General features: G+C 34.5%; 2 protein-coding genes across 5 annotated transcripts in view; one reads left to right on the plus strand and one right to left on the minus strand.

Moving 5' to 3' along the window:
• Nucleotides 1-437: 437 nt before the first annotated feature.
• Nucleotides 438-14,730, minus strand: LOC105344414 (stabilizer of axonemal microtubules 2). Of its 3 annotated transcripts, XM_066088995.1 has the most exons (6): nucleotides 14,568-14,708; nucleotides 9,919-9,933; nucleotides 9,049-9,222; nucleotides 4,907-5,019; nucleotides 2,676-2,762; nucleotides 438-2,364 (listed from the first exon to the last, which is right to left on the minus strand). In XM_066088995.1, the coding sequence occupies exons 1-6, from the start codon at nucleotides 14,600-14,602 to the stop codon at nucleotides 1,373-1,375; spliced, it is 1,416 nt and encodes a 471-aa protein (XP_065945067.1). In that variant the 5' UTR covers nucleotides 14,603-14,708; the 3' UTR covers nucleotides 438-1,372. The 3 variants fall into 3 exon arrangements, with proteins under 3 accessions (XP_065945067.1, XP_011450497.1, XP_065945068.1); XM_011452195.4 differs by lacking the exon at nucleotides 9,919-9,933 and having other exon boundaries at nucleotides 14,568-14,730; XM_066088996.1 differs by lacking the exons at nucleotides 9,049-9,222; nucleotides 9,919-9,933; nucleotides 14,568-14,708 and adding an exon at nucleotides 5,307-5,440.
• Nucleotides 14,731-20,243: 5,513 nt separating this feature from the next.
• Nucleotides 20,244-21,897, plus strand: part of LOC105344416 (uncharacterized) — a 57,468-nt gene continuing 55,814 nt past the window's right edge. For both annotated transcript variants that reach the window (XM_066088998.1, XM_066088997.1), the window contains exons 1-5: nucleotides 20,244-20,435; nucleotides 20,588-20,744; nucleotides 21,099-21,169; nucleotides 21,441-21,588; nucleotides 21,786-21,850. In XM_066088998.1, the coding sequence (XP_065945070.1) occupies nucleotides 20,277-20,435; nucleotides 20,588-20,744; nucleotides 21,099-21,169; nucleotides 21,441-21,588; nucleotides 21,786-21,850 (600 nt within the window). In that variant the 5' untranslated portion in view covers nucleotides 20,244-20,276. The remainder of the gene's footprint in view (nucleotides 20,436-20,587; nucleotides 20,745-21,098; nucleotides 21,170-21,440; nucleotides 21,589-21,785; nucleotides 21,851-21,897) is intronic.

Genomic DNA, 21,897 nt, shown 5'->3' on the forward strand with positions numbered 1-21,897 from the left:
TTTGCGTTGATCAACCTCTTCACTCCTTTTGTTTTACTTTGTTAAAGTTTTATAGATTTTCTTTGTGTTCGTACAACACTGTTCAGGTCTTCATTCCTATCAATAAATAACCAAAGACAACATTTTCCCCCATTTTTGCCTTTTCTTCATTATCCTGAAATAAGTGAGACACATACTAAATGCAGTAGGCAAAAAATGAAAATATCTTTTTAAAGAAACTGTAACGGTACTACATTGTACACTGTAACAATTATATGTGGTGCTCTGAAATGCCAGCGACTTTTGCAGCGCTACGAATAAACATGTACGATGTATATGGACGTAAAAGAAATCACCCAAATTTTATTCAAGGGTTATTCTGTTATTTTCTGCAACTTGAGAGTATTTTGAGGTTCTCGATCTGTGGTTGAAAATAAAAAAAAAAACAAACAATGAGGTTGGACTTTTTATCTCTTTTAATATAATTGTATTCTACGTATCTATGGTATACAATAAAAAAGAAAAGTACAGCGAATTTATACAATATGTAACAACACAGTGAAACGTTGTGTTATAAATTACAGAGGATAATGTTAAAACTTCGGTGAGGATTACTTTGTTTATTGCATGGAAAGGAAGGAGTAACAATGTAATGTAATGTGAGAAGCGGCTGATTGAGAGTAAAGCACTTGCAACAATGCAAACATCGTAAATTAATAGTTATATACAATAACATGTACTATAATTATCTTTATCATGATTGCCAGTAATCAAACACATCAATAGCTATATATAACGGACAGTTTATGCAGCACAGAAACGTTAAAATTTGGACCGGAAATGACGCTACAAAGCGATATTAGGCAGTTCCGGAAAATCTGCTTGGTTCCTGTGCTACATAAATCTGGCTTTTGGCAACATTTTTTTTCATACCAACTTTGTCATTTATAACAATAAACACAAAAACTACGACACATAAATATATATCATAATCCGGACACCAAAAGGCGACCTTATTCTAAAAAAATAGAGGTATATGAATTTTATAGTTGCATACAGAAAGAGAATTGTCACAGAAAACTATAAAAGCAAATTTATTTTTAGCATATTGCGTCACTAATGTTCAATGAACAAGGTCGATCGATCCTCTTAATATGACTTTGATGGCTTTGTTAGTTATAGCACTACCACTTCGCATGCAGGAGCTTTCTCCGATCATGATTCTATTTTCTGCCTTTACCAAACCAAACGAAAAAGGCACTAGAGCGAAAATGCAGTAGGAATTCCCCCATATTCTGTACCAACATTAAATCCGACCATAACATACTACAAAAACATAATATCACAGATCTGTATATGGAAAAATGGAATAAATTCTAATTTCTTGTGCAGATTATGCAGCGGTCATCTGCATTCGGTTTGGTGACTGAAAGCCATTTAGCGACTGGACACTCTCGAAGACGGGCTGGTACAATTTATGGCCTCGCTGATCAGTTGAGACAAACTGGAATTGTGTCTGACCTTTTTCGATTCCTAGAACTGGGCATACCTCTACGTGTTTTGGTGTAAAGTCTGTGCGGTACATGGTACCATCCTCAAACTTGGAGCCGCTCTGGAAAGCTGTGTTATCGGGTCTAAAGCTTCTGTTTGGCTGTAATTCGTGGGGAATGTAATGAGCCTTCTGTGTAGAAAGGCCCTCAAATGGCGCCGTGTTTGGATGGTATTCGTCTCGCATCATGGGCTTGTTTTTGTTCATTTCCCATTTCTTGTAATCATTGGCGTAACTGGTACTACCGTCAAATGGAGCGTTACGGGCTTTATTGGCGGACGACGGGCGGTGAGCGACCACTCGATCCAATGGCAGCTCTCTGTAAGTCGAATTATGCGTGGTGGTCATTTCCATGGTACCGTCAGGCTTTTTGTACTGCTCATGCGCATGTACATAGGGGCGTTCCATTGGCCATCTTCGATAGTCGTTCCTGTTGGTAGTTACGTCCTCTAACGGTTTCCCGGATGAGAACGCTTGGTTATCAGGCTTGAAACTTCTAGTAATCTCTCCGGGGTTGCCCTTGAAATCTCGTTTGAATGTGGTCATGTCCTCAAATGGTGCTCCTGGCCCTTTGTACTGCTCTTTGGGATGGACGTATTTTGGCTCCAGAGTGTGTTTGATGTAAGCATCCCTGTAGCCAGTCCTGTCGTTGAAGGGTGAGTCGGACATCTGGGCCGCCTGTGGGGGCTTAATCATACCGCGTCTTCGGGCATCGTGCTTAATAAAATCGTGGTGCATGGTGCTCTCCCCCTCAAACCTGTTGGTGGGCGGCTGCCAGGCGTCCTGGGAGACATAGGGACCCACGCGGCCCGACATGTCCCACTTCCGGTAGTCGGCTGTAAAGATCAAAACAAGGACTTATAAAAAGAAACAACATCAGTGTTGATTGCGAAAATGTCATACAAACAGTATAAAATTACAAAAACTGGTTAAACTTTATAAATTATAATAATGATTTTTTTTTTATAGATGCGACACAAACGAATGATTTTTTGGTGGTACCATTTGGTATTGAAAAGTTATCAAACATTGGTAAGGATCTAACATCATTATAAAAAGAAGAAAAAGACGAAAACGTTAAACTGTAAACAAGTGGCCTTACGGTAATTTTGGGATACGTTAAGTGAAATAACTGGTGGCTAATTACTTTTATAGGTGGGCTCTCCCTCAAATCTGCCCTGAGCCAGACGCTGACCATCATGTTTAATAGCTCTCGCAGGTGCCTGGTATTTTTCTGAAGTAAACCAAAAAAGATAATTATTAATCTACAAAGGTGCACGCCATCTCCACATTTTATGAATAAAGTGTTAGTAGGTTGAAGCCAAGTGAACCTCAATGATACCTTTTGAATACTATCAATATTATCATAAGTGGCCTTAAAAACTTACAAGACTCACCAACAATAAAAGCAGTGAATCTTAAGGGTCCTTCCAAAAACAAAAATACACAGTATATACTAGTACATATACTACAATATTTCCGCCTGTCTCAAAGTTCAATCTAAAACTACTACAATATTAGAACCATTTTAACAAGACCTTGGACTTTCGGTTGGACGTAGCAATCTATCTCTTGCGTCAAAAACAAGTTAAAAATGATATGGTTTCAAGCGAAATATACACCGATTGCGTAGTCTTAGCTCAATAGCCAGACAAATCTTGTTGATTTCAAAGAGCAATGGCTGAGTGGCCAGCAATGAAACAGACAGGCCTACGTTACATCGCCGTTTGATACATCTACCCAAAGTCCAAGCTCTTGTTAAAATGGTTCTTCATGTGATATTCTAGGTCCTTCCAAACACACTACAATATTACCGAGGATATTTAAGGTCCTCCAAAAGAATACGACAATATACTGTTTATATTTAAGGTTCTTTATAATACTACAATATTACCGAGGATATATAATGTCTTCCAAAAGATTACAATATTAGAGCATATTTAAAAGTCCTTCCAAAGACTACTAAAATAAAACCGAGGATTTTATCTTAATTATTCTAAGTTTTCTCCAAATTCTCATGAGATTGCAATCTTGCTAACTTGAACAAAATATACTTCTATGGTAAAAGAAATTATTCTCTAGTCGGAACTTAAAATTCCAAGGGCAATTTACTTTGTAAATAATGAATAGTCTAATGAGTCCTTTTTTTATTTATATACTTAATGCTCCAAATAATTAGAGTTAAGCTTAGATTAAACTAGCTGTTCTAAATATCTTAAGACTTATAAAGACTGTGCTATTTAACTTTAAAATCAGTTCAATGTGTATTCGTAAACATTCAACCCAACCATGACAATCAGGTAACGGGGTGATATGGGGAGTACACGTGGGCTAAGGTTACCTATTGTTACCTATATACCCTATCCCGAGGATTAGCCCAATTCATGTACATCGTGGCTGTACACTCTGAGATTGATTTAATGATTTAAGCCTCAATACTTAATCCGAAATAAAAACACTGAAGGGGATTTGTCCAAGAGATTACGGACAAGCGGTATACGTGACGATTGGTAACACCTATGGAGGGTAATAAAGTGAACTAACTTTTACATGTATACACAACAGCCACCGGGAATTACTTATTATACATATATATTTCCCATTGGATTCTCGATCGCATAAATAGTAATGTCAGCTTGAATCAATAGAAAATACTAGCAGTACAGAAAGACGTAACTGGGAATACAATTATATAAATCATAAATAATCATAGCCAAGTACTTGAATGAGGCAGTCCAGAAGGACTGTCGTTATGTTGAAGCCCCGTGAGTATTCCGTAACCGACCGACTAAATGTAAAGGGAGGAGGGATTACCGTTCTATGCATAACACGACCCACGGAGGAATCCCTTACCGAGTGCTTATGTAGATAAATAAACCTAACAATGTTTATTGAAAATTTATAACTAAGATATTGGGGAGCTTTCAAGATAAGATGTCGCACAAAACGAAGATCTCCAGTGTAAATTGATATATGACTTAGGGTCTAGAGTATTGATTGGGATTTTTTATTGCTATGTACCTTTGCCTAGCAACGGGACGCTACATCTGTTGTTGATATTGATATATGGACTTAATGGAGCACTGCCTTCCCGATATCGGCATAAATACTTAAATTTTGCATTACAATTATGTTTGAGTTCAGATTTTGGTTTCTGAAATGATCAATCCTTAACATTGTCTCTTCTCATAAAAAGGGGCGTTGGTAATAATTTGAAAGGAGCAGTTTTATTGATTTACCGCAGGAAGTCTCTAAAAATCAGTATCCAAATCATATATATATGCTGTCTTTTAGCTGCCGAACGATTGATTTTATTGGCAATTACGTAAAGTTTAAATATTTTTTTAACTGCCATACTAAAAAACAAAGTTCAATTACCCGTGAACTCCTTCTTGTAAGACGTCATCCCCTCCATCTCACCCTCGGGTCTCCTGTACTGGTCAGGAACCCTCACAAACGGTTTCTCCAGGGGGTGCTTGATGAAATCTTGCCTAAAAAAATATACATAGTTATGTATATATTTTTTTTTTCATCACGATTAGCCAAGGATTTCTTTCTTATTCACTGTCTCAATCTCACTCTTACACACAAGGTTTACAAAAGGTTCACATGAGAACAAAAAATTAATCAAAATAATGATAAACGTTCAAATCTTACTACTTGTATTAGTTCATACACTTTGATTGATCACAAAAAAGAGAAATAATATCATTTATGGGATTTTTTTAAAAAATTTGTTCATTTCTTTTTATCTTCTAAAGTTCTAGAGGGTCCTTACATCTTATCGTCTAACTGAGAGAAATGATATTGTGGGTCTAGGTCAAAAAATCCGCTCTTACATCGATAAAGTTTGTTGGTGCAACAGCCTCTATGCTTATTGGCTTCGTCAACGTTTTTTTTTTCTCGCATGCTTCAAACACATGAAATAATGGTTTTTACACAAAAATCAATTAATCACGGGTCGTTGCGTTTTGATGTCCGGAATATGCCAATTGTGTTTTTTTTAAGGATATATACACACAATATTGGATAATAAAAATATATACACAAGTTTAACAACAACCGTGACAACACAAGAAAAAAATCCATTGAGCAAAGTCAGGTGCTAGTCGACAACGCCGTATAAACAGAACAACCGAATAACAGTTTATATCACAATGTTAGTATCAACTTGGGGGAAATTAGTTTTTTGATTAGCCAATTCAAAATTTTAAAATCCGGTACTCTGGTAGCCCGGATTTCCGCGATGTAGCTCTCGGTGATATTCTTCAGCTTTGGTTCTTTGACGAGCTGGCATGGTATCAATTTTGAATCCATCATCAAAGGACTTGCTAGAATTGCCCTGCAGGGGTCGACTTTTACCATAAGCAGGTTTTCCAAATAAAACATCAAGATCGTTTGCGGATTTTCCAAAAGGCGTTTCCCATGGTGCAAGGACCTTTGAGGGCCCGTTGTCTTCTAAATGGATATTTTTCTCTTTCAGCGCGGGGTCTTTTCTAAAGATGTCGTTTGGGTCCTTCTTGAACGTCTGCTGAACCTGATTAATATCCGGTGTTTCCCATGGAGCCTTTGTTTTAGTGTTACGGGATCCAAGTTTGACGACATTTTCTTTGTCCTTTCTGAAAAGATCGTCATGATTTTTCCCTCGGGTTCTGGAATCTGCAGATTTATCCCACGGCCACCTTGACTGTGGCAATGCGGATTTCTGCGGAGATGCTGACATATCCCATCTACTCTCATCGTGTACGGAAGATCTGAAGCTCTCTGCGCTTGACAAGTTAGACGAACGGTCCGGTCTCATTGCAGATTGGGGAGACGATGCTTTTTTAACCTTAAACCCTTTATTGGTTTCTAGATCCAGAACAAGCCAGTATGGTTCGTCGCTCTCGTTATTTCTTCTTTGTGTGTCCTCTGTAGAATTGAGCCTTGACTTCTGGTTCCCGGAATTTTGTCTGCTCTGTCGTCTGCTAATGCTTTCATTTTCAAGCCTGGTCATGAAGTCATCTTCTACCCTTGGTGAATAGAAGTCGCCAATCACACCCTGAGAAACTTCCCTCTTTGTGAGATTCTTTATGGACACTTTCTCTTCATGCTTATTGTAGAAATCACCTATTTTCCTCTCTGAAGCTTCTCTTTGCTTGCATTCGCCAAGTTTGTTCTTTGGTTTTCTTCCAATCTGATGAAGTCCATCTATGGACTGTGCTTTTTGCGGCATATTGCTACCTTTAGAAGAAGCTATATACATCCTTGTGTCCCCTTTGTCCAACCTCTTAGCCAGAGTACCTTCCCAGTATTTGTTTGCATCCCTTTGGGTGTTTCCAACTTTCCCTCCTCCCATTGAACTTTCCTTTCTCTGTTCCCATTCCGACGTCCACTGAGCATTTGCATCTCTCTCTTTTTCTTTAGTTATGCCTGCTGGATTCCTTGGAGAAATTTGTTTCTGTTTTCCGTTAGGTTTTTTGCGATTTTGTTGTTTACTGTCATTATCTCCTTTGCTCACTTTCTCTGGTTGTTGGGTTGACTTAGGAACTGCCTCCTCTTCAATTTTCATTGATTTTACAGATTTACCGTCACCTGCATCTTTATCCATAAAACTCTGAACTGTGAGTTCCTTCTTCACTGAATCGGGACCCTTGGCTTCTTGTCCACTTGTTGATGCGTTCTTGTTTCTGAAATATCCATCCCTACCACTAGCCAAGTCTGCCTTCCAATCTTCCCCAGCTTTATTGTTGCTTTGTTTCTCTCCCTCTAAACTCGCCATCTCTGTGGTATTCTTTTCTTCAGTTAAACGTTTCTTGCTAGGTATCCAAAGGTTCTTACATTCAGTGCACGGCCCTCAATCTCCGCTACCCTCTGATGTCTGTCAGAGTCGTCAAGTTTCCTCAGGTAAATGTAGCAATGGCTGCGGTTAATTGATGGGGGAATGGATGGGTGGTCAAAGAAGGCCAATCACGGATCTTCACTTACATGCTGAATAATTGATGCTGGGTTATAAGGGTGATCTGATGTTGTGAATTTGCCCACGATCATTGTAAACAGAAAGGAAACCAGCAAAAACCTTTAGACAGCCAGATTAGAAACAGGCGATGGGATAGAAAAGATGGATAATATTGCATTAATTTGGGTTTTTAAAAAAAATCCTTTTAATTGCGTCAGTTACCAGATAGGATTAATGAACAGAAATATAATTCAAAATTCCTTAAAAGATTTTTAAAAAAAAATTCAAATACCCACAGTACATAATTAGAGACTCTGGGGGTGAAACACACAAAAAGACGGGAACTGATGATTTGTTTTTTGATTGCTAATAAATATGAACCAAGTTTGTTCTTTTGATTTTTTGGAAGAATTGGACACTCCACAGAATGGTTTCTGGGCACCTAGTGTTTACTTAAAAAGAAAACTTAAAAGATCTTACTAAGTAAACTCAATCATACAGGAGAGAATAGATTTGATCCCCTTCAAAGTGGCCCAGCATTAATATCTATAATTGACACCTGGGAATACACCCCATATTTACCTGCATAATAAATGGATTGTTGATCTACCTTGATCCTTGTTGTCATAGATGATGTTAGGCATTGTCATAGAAACTTGGACACAAATGCAATATTAATGTGAAATATCCCAGTCTGCTACTTAATCCTAATTAATTGGCATTTTAATTGACTTCCTAGACAATGTTTGTCTGATAACAAATCAGTTGAATAAAATGCTACTTATATGTTTATTATTGTTTGTATACGGAATCTTCAGTATAAATTGTATGAATTTTCTATTTTTGCTCAAAACAAATAAGTTCAATATGGTATTGTTTTTTTTTCTTGAAAATCCTCCCTTCCATGCATAAATTATTCATTTACTGCTATTAACATTCAAACAGTACCTAGGGAATGCAAACAAATGGTGTATGCTTTTTGATAATAAAACAATGAAATTCTCCATGCACAAGCCCTACATGCAAAATAGTACAAGTTTCCACATTCTTTATAGTAGTAAAACATCAATGACAGAAACAAAACAAGCTTGGTCTACATTTATAATATAATATATATATAGGCGTGCCAGAATGTGCATTTGAATACGGTGAAAAAGTAAACATTCTCTGATTTAAAACCTAAATCCATAAAGCATAATAACAGTCAAACACTTTAGAGATCGAGTAAAGCAATCAAAACACTTCTCAGCGAATGCATTGATTCTGACAACGCAATGCATGTATTGCTGGTATAGCCATGACCTTTTGCTTGGATTAAAAAGCAACACATACCGTAATTTTGATAAAAGGCTTTAGTCATAACCATCTCTCTCTCTCTCTCTTTCTATTTATATAAAAGGTATTGAAATTGCCTTAACAAGTATTTTATCACTGAAGTTTTTTGGTATTCATATAACTGATTTAAACTTAAATATGATGTGTTAAAGTGGTAAATTATCAAAATAAAAAAATATATATATAGGATAGAGGAAACGAAACTATATTTTTGACCTTGACACTGTTTGAGGTCATATAGTCTCACCTTTGAGTGGTTTTGTCCTCAAACTGCCCCCCTCTGAGGGCCTCTGCGGAGGGCTTGAAGGGCTCTCTCATCTGGAGGGGGTGCTGCTTGAACTCGTTGTTGTATTCTGTGAGGGTACATGGCTGATCTCCCTTGTTTATTACGTTTGTGGGGCGGTGAGGGCATCTGTGCCGTCTGTCAAAAGAATAAAGGGTTAACAGTTAAGAGTAAGGTTTAGGTAGCAAACAAAGAACACAAAAAGATATATTGAATACTATAAGGAACTCATTCACCATACAAAAGTGTTAAAAGTTGTACAACTGCATGAATGATTAAGCCAGAAGGTCGCCTATTCCACCAAGGTTATACAAATTTGAGATGTTTTTATACATTGGTACAAACTTATAGTAAATGTGAAAAATTGACATTAACTATACCAATAGACTTCTTTGTAAGAGGTCATAACATATATAAGGATTAATTCTTACAATTGAATTCACTACGGTAAATGAATTATTTCAAGAAATCATTTATTTTCACCATTCATGAGAGCATAATTAAATTCAAACTCTTTAAATTCATGACTAAGGGTAACAATTGTGATCATCAAACTCCAACAGATTTATCATGCAGGGATGTAGATATCAGGGGGAATGAAAGTGATGTAATGTCTCCAACAGATGTAATATTTACCAAAAAGAACTGTATTATAATAAAACTAGGATTTGTTGGTACATGCATGTACATGCTTACTTTGGGTGAATTAATGGCTATGAAAATTAAATCAGAATGAACTTTGGTGATCATGGAAAATTTAGAGTGATCAGATTGAATATTTCAAATTTGGGGAAAATGTGAATAAACAATGTAATGACCAATTGTTTTACTCACTTTGGGTTTGTAGGTCTGAAGTATATAAAGTAAGCACATATAATCTTTGATATATTGCTGGAAACAACATTTTGTGTATTCATATTTGTATTTTTTGCATCACAAAAGGGTCCTCCACACCTTTGGAAAAAGTTTTTCAAATAATTAAGACAGAATTTCTATATTCCTTACAGATATTAATTTTAAGTGGGTGTTCAAATTGAAAATGACCAAAAAAGTTCAATTTTGGGGGAAAATCAACTTTTTAATAATTTATCACAATTCATAAAAGCAAAAGCAGCTCCAGTAGTATTTATCGATAAACTACCGGTAATGACCTGCAGGTCTGTAGACTGAAGCAAGCCGATTTATTGCGCTATACAGATATTATAGGCACCAAAGATTGATTAAAACTCCCATGTTGTGATGTAATGTTGTAAAAAGTAAAGCTTTAAGTCATGGGGGTGTCAAGGACCCTTAAGTTTACTGTTAAAAAGCCACGCCTAGTGGTTAAGCTGTACCAATATCTTTATATATAATTTTATTTTGATTGTACAAATGAGCTAGGCAGGACAATAAGCTGGAGCACAGACTTTTATCAGGAAACTCCAACATCCGAGATATCATCTGCTGCTGCAAATTAAAAACCTATCAATGTGCAAATATACGCTCATGTTAATCAATTTGTCTCTTTAAAAAATGCTACTAGAATCTATTATTTTTCAATTTCAGAAGAAATAACTTAAGTTTAATTTCAAAGTTATCAGTTATTATGATTTATTTACCTGTCAAAGTAGCCACTTTTGTTTATTACATATATACCCATTTATTACATATATACCCATTTATTACATATATACCCATTTTAGCACTGTGTGCCTTTTTTTGAATTATAACAGTACAGTTGCACAGGCATGTATATGGCCACAATCAAAGGAAGGTTTATGGATTAGAATAAAAAAGTAGAGTCATTGCAATCATCGGTACAGTATAGGCTAAGAATTGTACTAATATATGTATGTCTGGTTTTGTTTAGACTGGTATCACCTGGAATTTGAGTCCCCCCCCCCACCCCCCCCCCCCCCCCCCCCCACAGAATTTTTTTTTTTAAAAATGCCCTTTAAACAAAGTACATTGAAATTTCTTCTTTTCTAAGGACATGTTTTTGGACATACCGTAATATTTTTGTTTTTGAAAGTTTTATGTACATGTGTTTATTGTAATAGACTTAGATTAGGATGATGTGAAGAATTGGTAACATAAAAATCTGATCATCTTGATATGAATGAATTGGAATGATTTTGGCATTCAGTTTGAGGATTAAAGAAGATTCCAGTCAGCATTATAAACCCCCAGAGTGCCGGAGTATAGACACAAAAGATTTGATTGGGTTTGAAATCCAAGGTCACTAGAGACAATCAAGTCTGTGCAGTAATGACAAGCTGGAGATAAATGATCTCGTTAATTAATCAGAGCAAATAATTAATTATGGATATGATACTGTGGTTTCATTAATTTTCGTGGGTACCAATTTTCGTGGAATTTCTGAAAACCACAGTTTCAAGGATACGTAAATTCGTGGCCAATGATCCTATCAATACAAAATGTTAGTTGAAATTGAACTTCAATGAACATTTAATTTCGTGGATCAACTTAGGAACGAAATCCACGAAAATTAGTATTCAACGAATATTGATGAAACCACAGTAGTCTAATTCATTGTATCTGGTACCTGAATGAATATAGAATCTATGTTTGATGGTTGACCCTTCTTGATGAAATGGGGGATGACATTTAGCTATTTATTGATGTATTGACCCATAATTCTAAGACAAAATTTTAACTTATAGATGATCCTACTAAGACATGAACAAATCACTTTTTGTCAATCAACTCTTGCTCTATAGCTACCATGAGAGGTAATCTCAAACTTCATAGGCAATAATGCAACTAATTTTTTTTTGGTATAGACTTACAGAAAGCAAACTTTGTAATTGGGAGAGGGTATGTATGTATATACAGGAGCAAGGCTTTGTCTGTTGCCCAACTCTTTTGACTATCAATATATATTATGTTTCAATTAAATTGAATGAAATTAGAATGTAAACTTGCAAAGAGATAGAGGCATGCTGTAGCAATTTCAGAGAATGCAGGATAAATGAGATTAGAACAGTTGTCTGCTTTATTGAAGGATATAGCTGACATCTGGAGTCGATCCATACCACTGCCTAATGAATAAACCTTCATAAGTTGTATATAAAAGCTCAAAGCAAACAGGTTATATAATTAAAGTACATAAGTATATTACCTCGACCTGATTTGAGTTCCACCATTGGATATATTACAAAGTAGGATATAGATGAATTGATTCGTTAGTTAATCTTATTCATATCTTGATTAACATGATTATCTTCAATAACTAGTAAATATAAAAATTATGTAAATCTGTAATTTAAGGTACATGCTTTATTCTTTTTTTATATGCCCTCTTGCTCAGGGCAAGTCAGTGTGGATTTTAAAGAGTTTAGGTACATCTTTTATTGACTATTTTATATCTAAAATATTTTAAATCTTACAGCAGGATATGTATATTCACATTAGTGATCAAACATATAATGGTCTCTGGGTGACATTAAAACATTTAGGAATTCATTCCTTGCTAGTACTGGTTTTTTAATAATGTGATAGAAATGAAATTGGCCTCCCTTGCAAAGAAAAGCAAATACGGTGAGAGAGAAAAGAACAATTCAATTTCATTGAAATACGGACCAGATCTTAGATCATTTAAACTTCTCAGACAAAGATGTGAGTTTTCAAATACATATTCATAGCTATGAAAATAGCGTCCTTACATTTGCTGCATTTTGTAAGGTACAGAATTCGTTTGTTTGTTCCAGTGAATGGAAGTTTAGGTTATAAACCTCATTTACAATTAATCCATGGCGACTACACTGATGCAAGGATTTGAGATCATGATGAAAGGCTGTCAAAATGCGTAAACAGTCTCAGAAAAAAGTCTTCTTAATTAGGCCTAGCATACATCATAGATACGTCACTACTTACCAAATCATACTGACTAAAGGTTTTTAAAAAAAGGCCTCATCTTGATTCAGAGATAATCTTTGTATAAACACTACAGAGTTGTTCCCCTTTGAAAAGCAGCAGACAAGAGATTTAAATACATATAAGGATGATTTTAAGTAGATACTATAGAATGGCTGTACTTAAACTATTACGGACCATCAAATGGACAATAAAGATTTCAACTCACATGGATTTTGTCACTCGTTAAACATAAATCTCATTCTTCTCCATGTAATATGCGAGAGTAATATTGAACTTTTTCAAAAATTATCTACATTCATTGATTTGAATAAAATAGAATACCAGTACTCAATAATAGTAGCTTAAATATTATTTATCATAATAGAGTATATATAGTTTAAACGATAGGGCATTTACCCAAGTATTTTTAACTTTGTGTCTTAGTTAAGATGATCATTATCCCATGTATTTTTTTTAATGTTGTGACAATTAAGTGCTTTGATATATCAAATACAGTATATACTCGGCACTTAGTAAGCATCATTTAATGATAGGATCATACATAGGAAATGAGTATTTAGTTTTAAAAAACTTAGGTGTGTATACCGGTAAATTATAATTAGAAGGAGTGGCACTGTGATAATAATTAAAATAGATGACTAAAGTGATGATGTTGTTAATAATTTTTGAATACCATGATTCAGAGTGCAATGAATTTATTTTTAATATTTAAAAATATAAGAATGTACTGTATACAGGAAACTACAGTATTAAACTTAACAACATATGTCAAGTAAATTTATAACTATTTAGTAGCTTTAGTACGACTAAAGCAAAAGTATCTTGATATCAACTTTTCCCTTCAAATTTTTAGATTTCTCAAATTTTCAGTGATTGTATTGATTTCCCTTCAACGATTCAATGTATGAAAAAATCTAATGAGTTCAAGAACCGATAATCAAAGTCCCCCTCCCCTTTTAGGAAGTTATGAGGGTAGTTCTCCATTAAATACCCCCCTCCCCCCCTACACTTTGTTGTTCTAAGGTAAGTTTTATTGTTTGTCAACTAATTAGCAGCAAGTATATATTATACAAACAACTGTTTAATTAATTATTCTACAAAACAAGAGTACATGCACAACATTTAGGAAGTAGACCTTAGATGTTGATTGAATAAACCATATGTATGAACATTATTTATTTACGCATTTGTAAAACTGTATATACTATGTGAAACAATGAATGGAAATATGGGACCAGTACATTTTTATTATACAATTTTATCAATAAAGTTTGTACACGTTTACACTGAAATATGATTAAAACAATGTCCCTATTCACCATGCACATTAAATAATCATGCACGTCATCCATGGGAAAAGGAGTTTACAGCAGCTACTTTTCTTAATTAAGGTAATTATCACTACGGTATATAGGACTCGTTAATTATTGATATAACAGGACAGGCCAAATTGCAAAAAACTGTACTTAGCACTTTCCATGACAATCTGTACACAATATACCTTATGCTACACACAAGTGCAAGATCATACTTGATAAACTGTCAATTAGTTAAAGTAACTTTTATTATAGATTTACTTCGATTGTTTATTCCTAAACACTTACCCACAAGTACAGATTTCACAAATACACTTCTTCATCTTCACTGATTTCTTATCTCCGAGTTATTTTCACGCCTTTTCTTTAAACCAGGGAGTTTGGTTACATGGACATAACAGGCGTTGTCAAGCACACCAAGCACCTGTTTACAATATGGTGGATAGTGACCGGTGAACCTTAACCGAAGGGGTGTCAGGTTAGAAATTTCGGGACATGATATAAATCATGATCGGACAATGAATATTGGAGTTCTTTAGATGGCTGTGACTGAAAATTTGTGTCAATTAAATGCAAGGACTTAGAATTGATTTCATGAACAGGCAATCAAAGTATTTACAATCAACCGTGAAAATGGAATCGTCTGATTTATCTGCATGTAAGCGAGATAACTTTAAATTTATTTTCTGAATTAAAAGTTGAGGTAAAAAAATATAGAAAGAAAAAAACTACCAGAATTGAACCATTCAAACTTACATGCATAGTTAAATGATCGAAAATGGTCCCTATGCTATGCAGAGTGAGACACACAATTATCCCTTGGACCCCTCCCTTTAGACACATTTTCTGGTCCTCCACATGTAGGCTACATATAAGGCTAAAATGAAAAATCCAGACGCCTTTCGTTAAAAATTTCTTTTAATTGTATAATAATTTCCTCTAAGCACTACATGCATGTATAGTATAGTAATTATTATAGTAGAGGAAATTATCATTGTATAAAAAGAAACATAATATTCATAACGTCATCTGTGGTAGATGGTATATGAAATCCAGGAGCAAGTCTGCTGTACAGCCTAACTTACACATTAATTGCAATGTGCATGTATAGTATTTTTTATTATTCTTCATAGGCCTATATCAAATACCAAATTCTGTAAGTCCTATTCATCATGCAACCTGATTAGAGTGATTTCACCATGCATCGGACAACCTTGGATTTTTTTTTTCTGATCATTCGGCGAATGTTGGTTCGAATATAAGAGGAGCTTGTTTTAAAAGTTACAGGTTTCCGCCTTGCCTTAATCCCTGAAAATTTTTTGTTTAAAACATAGAAAATAAAGCAAAATTAATACAGTAACCATGGATTGGATAATATTCACCAAGCATCGAACAGGCATAAGAGCAGAGATCCATTGAAAATAAAATTTTCTTAGTTCCATGCAAAATTTCAAAGTTTCGCAAATATGATTTTTTTTAGATTTGTGTTAATGTTTATTCTTGAATTTACAGTCAGGAATTCAGACCAGCTATAGTGCTTCTGTTTAAAGGGGTATTCATCAGTGAAAGTTTCTTTTATCGTGCCAGGTGGAGAAGTGTTTTCTTCAATTTTATTTTAGAATTTATTTCAGTAGGCCTATGCACATGGAATATGCACCTCGCATGTTAATTATCATTTTTAGAAATCGTTCATTAAAAACTACCCGATTTATGATTAATTTGTATCCGATCCACCGTAAAATGAGTAGAGCGAAAATGATCTTGAAATAAATTGCAAGATAAACAAAGACAAATTTTAATGAAAATTGTCTCAAAACTTATTCCTTTTTTATTATTTTGGGTAAATGGTACCTTTTCACTAATTCATATTCAAATGCTCTTCATCCAAATTATGCTTAATTTTGAACAAACTCTTCGTAAAAGTTAGTTTAGTTTAAAACATAATTACTGAATAAATTCAATTGGATTGAACAACAGGCATGGCCAATGTATATATCCTCTCCTTGTATAATAGGTCTGACATGTTATAAATTTTCGCTATATTATATAGGATAATATACATGGGGGTGGGGAGCGTAGTACACAAAACTTCTAATATAATGTTAATCTTGCTAGCATCTGTTATTTATAATACTAGTATGCTCCAAAAGAATACTTTCGAGAAAAGGTGGGTGCTACAATCTTGATGAAACAGACAAAGATGTATTGTTTTAGATTTTGTCGTTAAATATAGCGCGTTCCACAATTTATTGTTACTAAAAAAACATGTATTCTACCTCAATTATACTATATATGATTTGTAGTTTGTGAAAAAAAACCTAGTTCATGATTGTTGATTATACGTTCAGTATGTTAACAATTCATCAATAAAACCGACAATTAGGCCTGCTCATGTCTAACTATAGAGATGATTAGCCTAGTAATCGTGTAGATCTGTACTCGGTTACGTTAATATAGAAACTTAATACAGAATTGTTGATGATTTTTTTTTTGTAAACAAGCTTAAATTTTGGCAGACTGTGGCATAGAGTTAACTTCATTCACAAACCGGGATTTGTATGGGAATTCAAAATATGTTGCGCGCAACAATGATAAGGAGTCAGTACCACTGTGTGTGAAAATGAACAGGTACGATTGAACCCGAAACCCCACAATACCCGGTTCACAGTAAAATATACCCCGAACTATTTCAGCCCCAATACAGAGTAAAAGTGTTAGAATTGTGAATGCCAGGTTGTAAAGAGGATGAGTGATCCCCCCTTACCAAAGAAAAATATAAAATAAGTTTAGTAAAAAAAGGAAGAGGGATTATCAACCGTGTCCCGGTGCTGGTTTAATAGAAATATTTCCAATTTGATTAAATTTTTTTATTTATTAATTATCCGAATTATCCGATTAGATTCAAACTGCTATAGGCCTGTAACAACCTAGCTATGTAAGCTAGTGCAGTGGTCACTATCAAAACTAAAAAAAAACTGCCATGTTTTTTTTTAGTTTTTAAATGTTTCAGTTTTTATTCGAAGACTTCAGTTACAAGATAGAAAATCTACTAACACATTCACTGGTACGTTCAAACTATTGATCTAGAAGCTGCAGGCAGGTGCGTGTTTAAGAGTCTGACATCATCATGATTATTTCGTGCAGTCCGTGATTTTTCTTAGGTCGCTGTAGGTTCGACCAATCGATAAACAGGGCGTGTAGATTTCACTCCTGTCAGTTTTGTGCAAGTTTTATAGTCGCCATAGGTTTCAACCAATCGATAAACGAAGCGTGTAATTTTCAGTCCTTTCAGTTTTCTTTGAGTTTCAGTCACTGTACATGTATAGGTTTCGACCAATCGATTAATGGTAGATTTCAGAGCTGCGAACACTGGTGAACTAAAAATAAGTTTCCGTAAGAAATACTGCAGTAGAGGGAATTAAACTCGGTAGATGTAAATATATGACTTAAAGATCCTAACACTAATTTTTGGAATACTGACATTCACACAGTTATTATACACGCTCGATTGTGCGTGCCAAACGGAACTTGAACTGCACTAGTGGTACAGTAATTTTATTTAAAAAAAACCCTTTTTATTTATTTCTTTTTACAGATTCGCCAGTTACAGAGTTACATTTAAATGATACCATTTCGTTTTTGGACGCTGTTTCAGTGAAGAGCACTATATAGTTCTCTGGGTTGAAAGATCCAGATACAAATTGCTTTGAGGCCGAATCAATAGAATGTTTTGGTTCGCGACGGCATATCAACTGGCAGTTGGAACACTAAATCATGAATAATTAAGGTAATGTAGATCTACATACGTTTGCATGTGTTAAGTATGAGACTGTCATTCTAAACTATTCTCTTTAAAAGCTGTTAGGAAAAATGGCAGAAATCTGAACTATTAACGCACGTTACATGTACTGATGTAGATAGAATGTTCTATCGTTAAAATGACAGATGCCCTACGGACCCGGCAGTCTGACTAAAGCCAGCCCCCACTAATTCACTACAACGAAGTGAATTATAATAGTAGGGGCTGGCTTTAGTCAGACTGACGGACCCGGTTTAACGATACTGTGACCGTAGATTATTCTTTGCACTGATGTAACCTAACGTTAACTGAGGCTTGTGTAAAATATGACATCAAAGACTGTCAAGCATATGCCTTTAATAGAACGTTATGTGAACATGTATCATGCATGGTTTTGAAAAGTATAAGATTAGTTACTTAGGCCTAAAATAAAAAATTGTGTGTTTAGGGTAACACTGATGAAAAAAGTAGGTTAGGTAGGTAGGGATTTTTTTTATTTTATCATTTTTTTTTCTGCATGAATTAATCCTTGGAATGTTTGTTTCTGCCATATTTAAAAACGGATTTTTAATAGAAATATTAAAAGTTCACAATTGGATAAAAACAGACATCTAAAAATGGTAGGATAGGGGCATTTTTGTAGGTTAGGTCGGGTTACCCTTAACACACAACTTTTTTTTTAGGCCTTAAAAGATTTGCATCAGCTTATTATTATTAAAATTATTATTTAAAACAGATCAGCTGTAGGCTATATGATATGTCTTTTAATTGTAAATACTATTTTTCTAATCTTTATCTTCACTTAAATGTAATAATATTACTATTTCCTTTTCACTCTATTGAGGTTTTCTCTCCTCCACTTTTCTTTATCTTTTTAACTAGCAGCACCTTTTTAACTAGCAGCACACATTACTCAGAGTACCAGCTCAGAACTGAGGGCGCGAGTACGTAGTACGGAGCGATATATGAACATTTATAGATATCAAAAGGCATGCACTTATTAGCTTTACTGGTATGGTACCAATATAGGGCCTTAAACTACGGCCCTGGAAGTTTGCGGCATAAAAAATAAATAGGAATTTTACCTAAGTTACATTATACATATATATTATATGGCTTTGAGGGCTTTAAACAATAAAATGCATTCTGTGGTGATTGATGTGGGATATGAAGGTGGCGACATTGCAGAAAAAATACATGTAACCTGCGTTAGATTTATATATCATATTATACTTGTAACAATAAAGAACATCATGTGATAAATGATCATTGTCAACAAATCGCTTCATGTCTATATTATACTTGTCTTATATAAACTCTCTTGTTAATAATTCGTGCCAGCTGTAAGTATACCAAGTTGAAATCATCCTTTGAGGTTTGAGTTGAACGATGTATGCCGAACTCAACATCATTATAGCTGATGATTAATGTAAAGGGGTGTGTTATAGCAATCAAATATTGCCAAAGAGGGCTGGTGTGTACGGTAATAAATTTTATTACACACCTTTTGGGTTTATTACACTTGGGTTGGCAAATTTTTGGTTTATATCGCACATGGCGGAAAAAGGAATATTTTCTTAAATACAATTAACAAAATTATCACATTTGTGACATAAAGAGAAAACTTGTTCAAAACTGTTATATATCTGAAACAAAGGGTAGCTGGTGTTTCATTACAATGGAAATTTGAGTTATCTCCCTGTAGCTGCATACCTCACGTTAATTAAATAAATGTAGTAAACAAGCATTGTTTATATAAAGCGTTAAACTTTCTCTGTGGGGTTTAAATTTTTGACCAGAAATTCTCTACAAGATTATTCAGTAAGCAGCTGCAGAAACTATAATTTTATAAGCAAAGGTATTGCAAATTTGCTTTAATTAAAAATATTTGCAAAATAAGAAATCCAATTTTAGTTTCATGATAGGACTCTGCTACAACAGAGTTTTAGTACATATATTTCATTCAACAACATAGGAAAAAATCCTGATTTAATTCATTACAAACTAATTAAAAGCAAAATGGGAGATATCTTATAAATTTGTTTCAAACTTAATTAGGATGTACAGGTATATAAACACATGTAGCTTTGTAATTTCTGTTTCATGTCTCTATTGGTTCTCAGTACATGTACCTGATAAACAATTTTTTTTTCTCTTTCAGATTCCACTAATATAATAAAGCAAAGAAATTTTAAGAAATGAAGAAGGGTAAAGGTAAAAAGAAGTCAGGGGGACCACCCCCTCCCCCGCCTCCTCCCATGATGGAGAGCAACATGGCCAGCAATAGCAATTTTGAGCAAGACTTAAACGTAATGGAAGCTCCCAGGGCAAAGAAAGTGGGCTTCAAAAATGTACAGGTATATTTAAGGAATAAGGAATCCTTCTTTGAGTATTATAAGGTGATAATTTCGGTTGAGGCGTGGTCAAATCTAATAAAGCCTGAAGGGCTTTATGTTAGCATTCATTATAAACATATTCACTATAACCGTGTTTTACTGTAATTTGTTAGTTCGAGGAAAGAGAAGAGAAACAATCAGCTCCTCCACTACCCCCGCCCCCACCGCTTATGCAGCCCCAAGCTAGCAGCGCGCCACCAAAGATTTCCTCAGAGGACCTCATCCTAGGCATGAAAAGACTGAAGAACATCAACCAAAGGATATCCCATAGTAAACCTTTTTAGATATACTAGTAGTCAACCAGATAAGAATATATATTATTCGTACAATTTTGATATACTGTGGAAGCACATTTTTTCATTGGATTAAAATTTTGTTTTTCTTACACCAAATAAAATTTTGTAAACAGTTAATTTTGTCATATCGTAATCTCTAAAATTCATCATGTATCAACTTTGTACTCATTAAAATTTCATCATGGTTTTGATTTCTTTGACTTATGCCACCTATATAGTGTACAGTGGTTATGGAAATAAATGGAAGAATTAATGCTTGACTGTTTCTTTTGATACATGTATCATCAATGTTTTATCACTTTTATTAATGATGTTTTTATTTTTACAGTTACAATATCTCGTGCAGAAATTTATGATAAATTCAAGGAGACTGATTTTATTCCCTTAGACTTCACATTAGTAAGTCAATTCACAAGAGCTAGGCAAGAGCATTTTTTAATGAGTCTTAAACGAGAACTACAGAAATGAAAAAAAGGTTCTAACACATCATGCTTAGTATAATGCCATACTTCAGTAATTTAGTAGAAATAATATCATTTTATGGGGATTGACTTGCTTTAAATTTCAAAATTCTTATTCTCAAGATGCTTCTTTGATGAATATTTTTATGTAAATCTCTTTTAAAGTGCTTGCTGTAATCTAGTCCTTAATTAATTAAGCTTTATTTCAGACTGCTTTGTGGAAAGAAAGCCTTGGAAGCCAAAGCAGGATCTCGCACCTGAATCTGAGTGGGGTGGAGCAGCTGACAGACATGTTCTTTGCCGTGGCTGAATCACGAAATATCAAGCTACCTCATATGACAAGTATCAACCTGAATGGTAAGAAAATTTTTGTCAGTTTTGAATTATGGTAGTCTATTCAAGAAATAAATGTTATATTGCTTTCCCATATAAATTATTCAACAAATTTATTGTGTATGCATATCCTTAAAAATATTCCGAAATAGTAGCTATGCACCTGTAAGAAAAATAAACTGAAGAAAATTTAAATGTTTTAATAACTTTGAATAATTTAGGTTGCAGCAACATAACTGACTTTAGTGTACTGCTGATTGCAAAGAACTTCCAGCAGGTCTCTGGAGTAAGTAATCCCTACAAGTCTTATAGAAATTGATCCCAACATGTCCC

The sequence above is a fragment of the Magallana gigas genome, chromosome 6 (assembly GCF_963853765.1).
Source record: "Magallana gigas chromosome 6, xbMagGiga1.1, whole genome shotgun sequence".
In the NCBI taxonomy this organism is placed as follows: Eukaryota; Metazoa; Mollusca; class Bivalvia; order Ostreida; family Ostreidae; genus Magallana; species Magallana gigas.

Coding starts and splice junctions, on each gene's coding strand:
- LOC105344414 (XM_066088995.1), bottom strand. CDS start 14,602: ATGAAGAAGTGTATTTGTGAAATCTGTACTTGTGG. Junction 2,763..4,906: donor TTACAAGAAGGAGTTCACGG/GTAATTGAACTT, acceptor GGTTTACTTCAG/AAAAATACCAGGCACCTGCG. Junction 2,365..2,675: donor GGGAGAGCCCACCTATAAAA/GTAATTAGCCAC, acceptor TGATCTTTACAG/CCGACTACCGGAAGTGGGAC.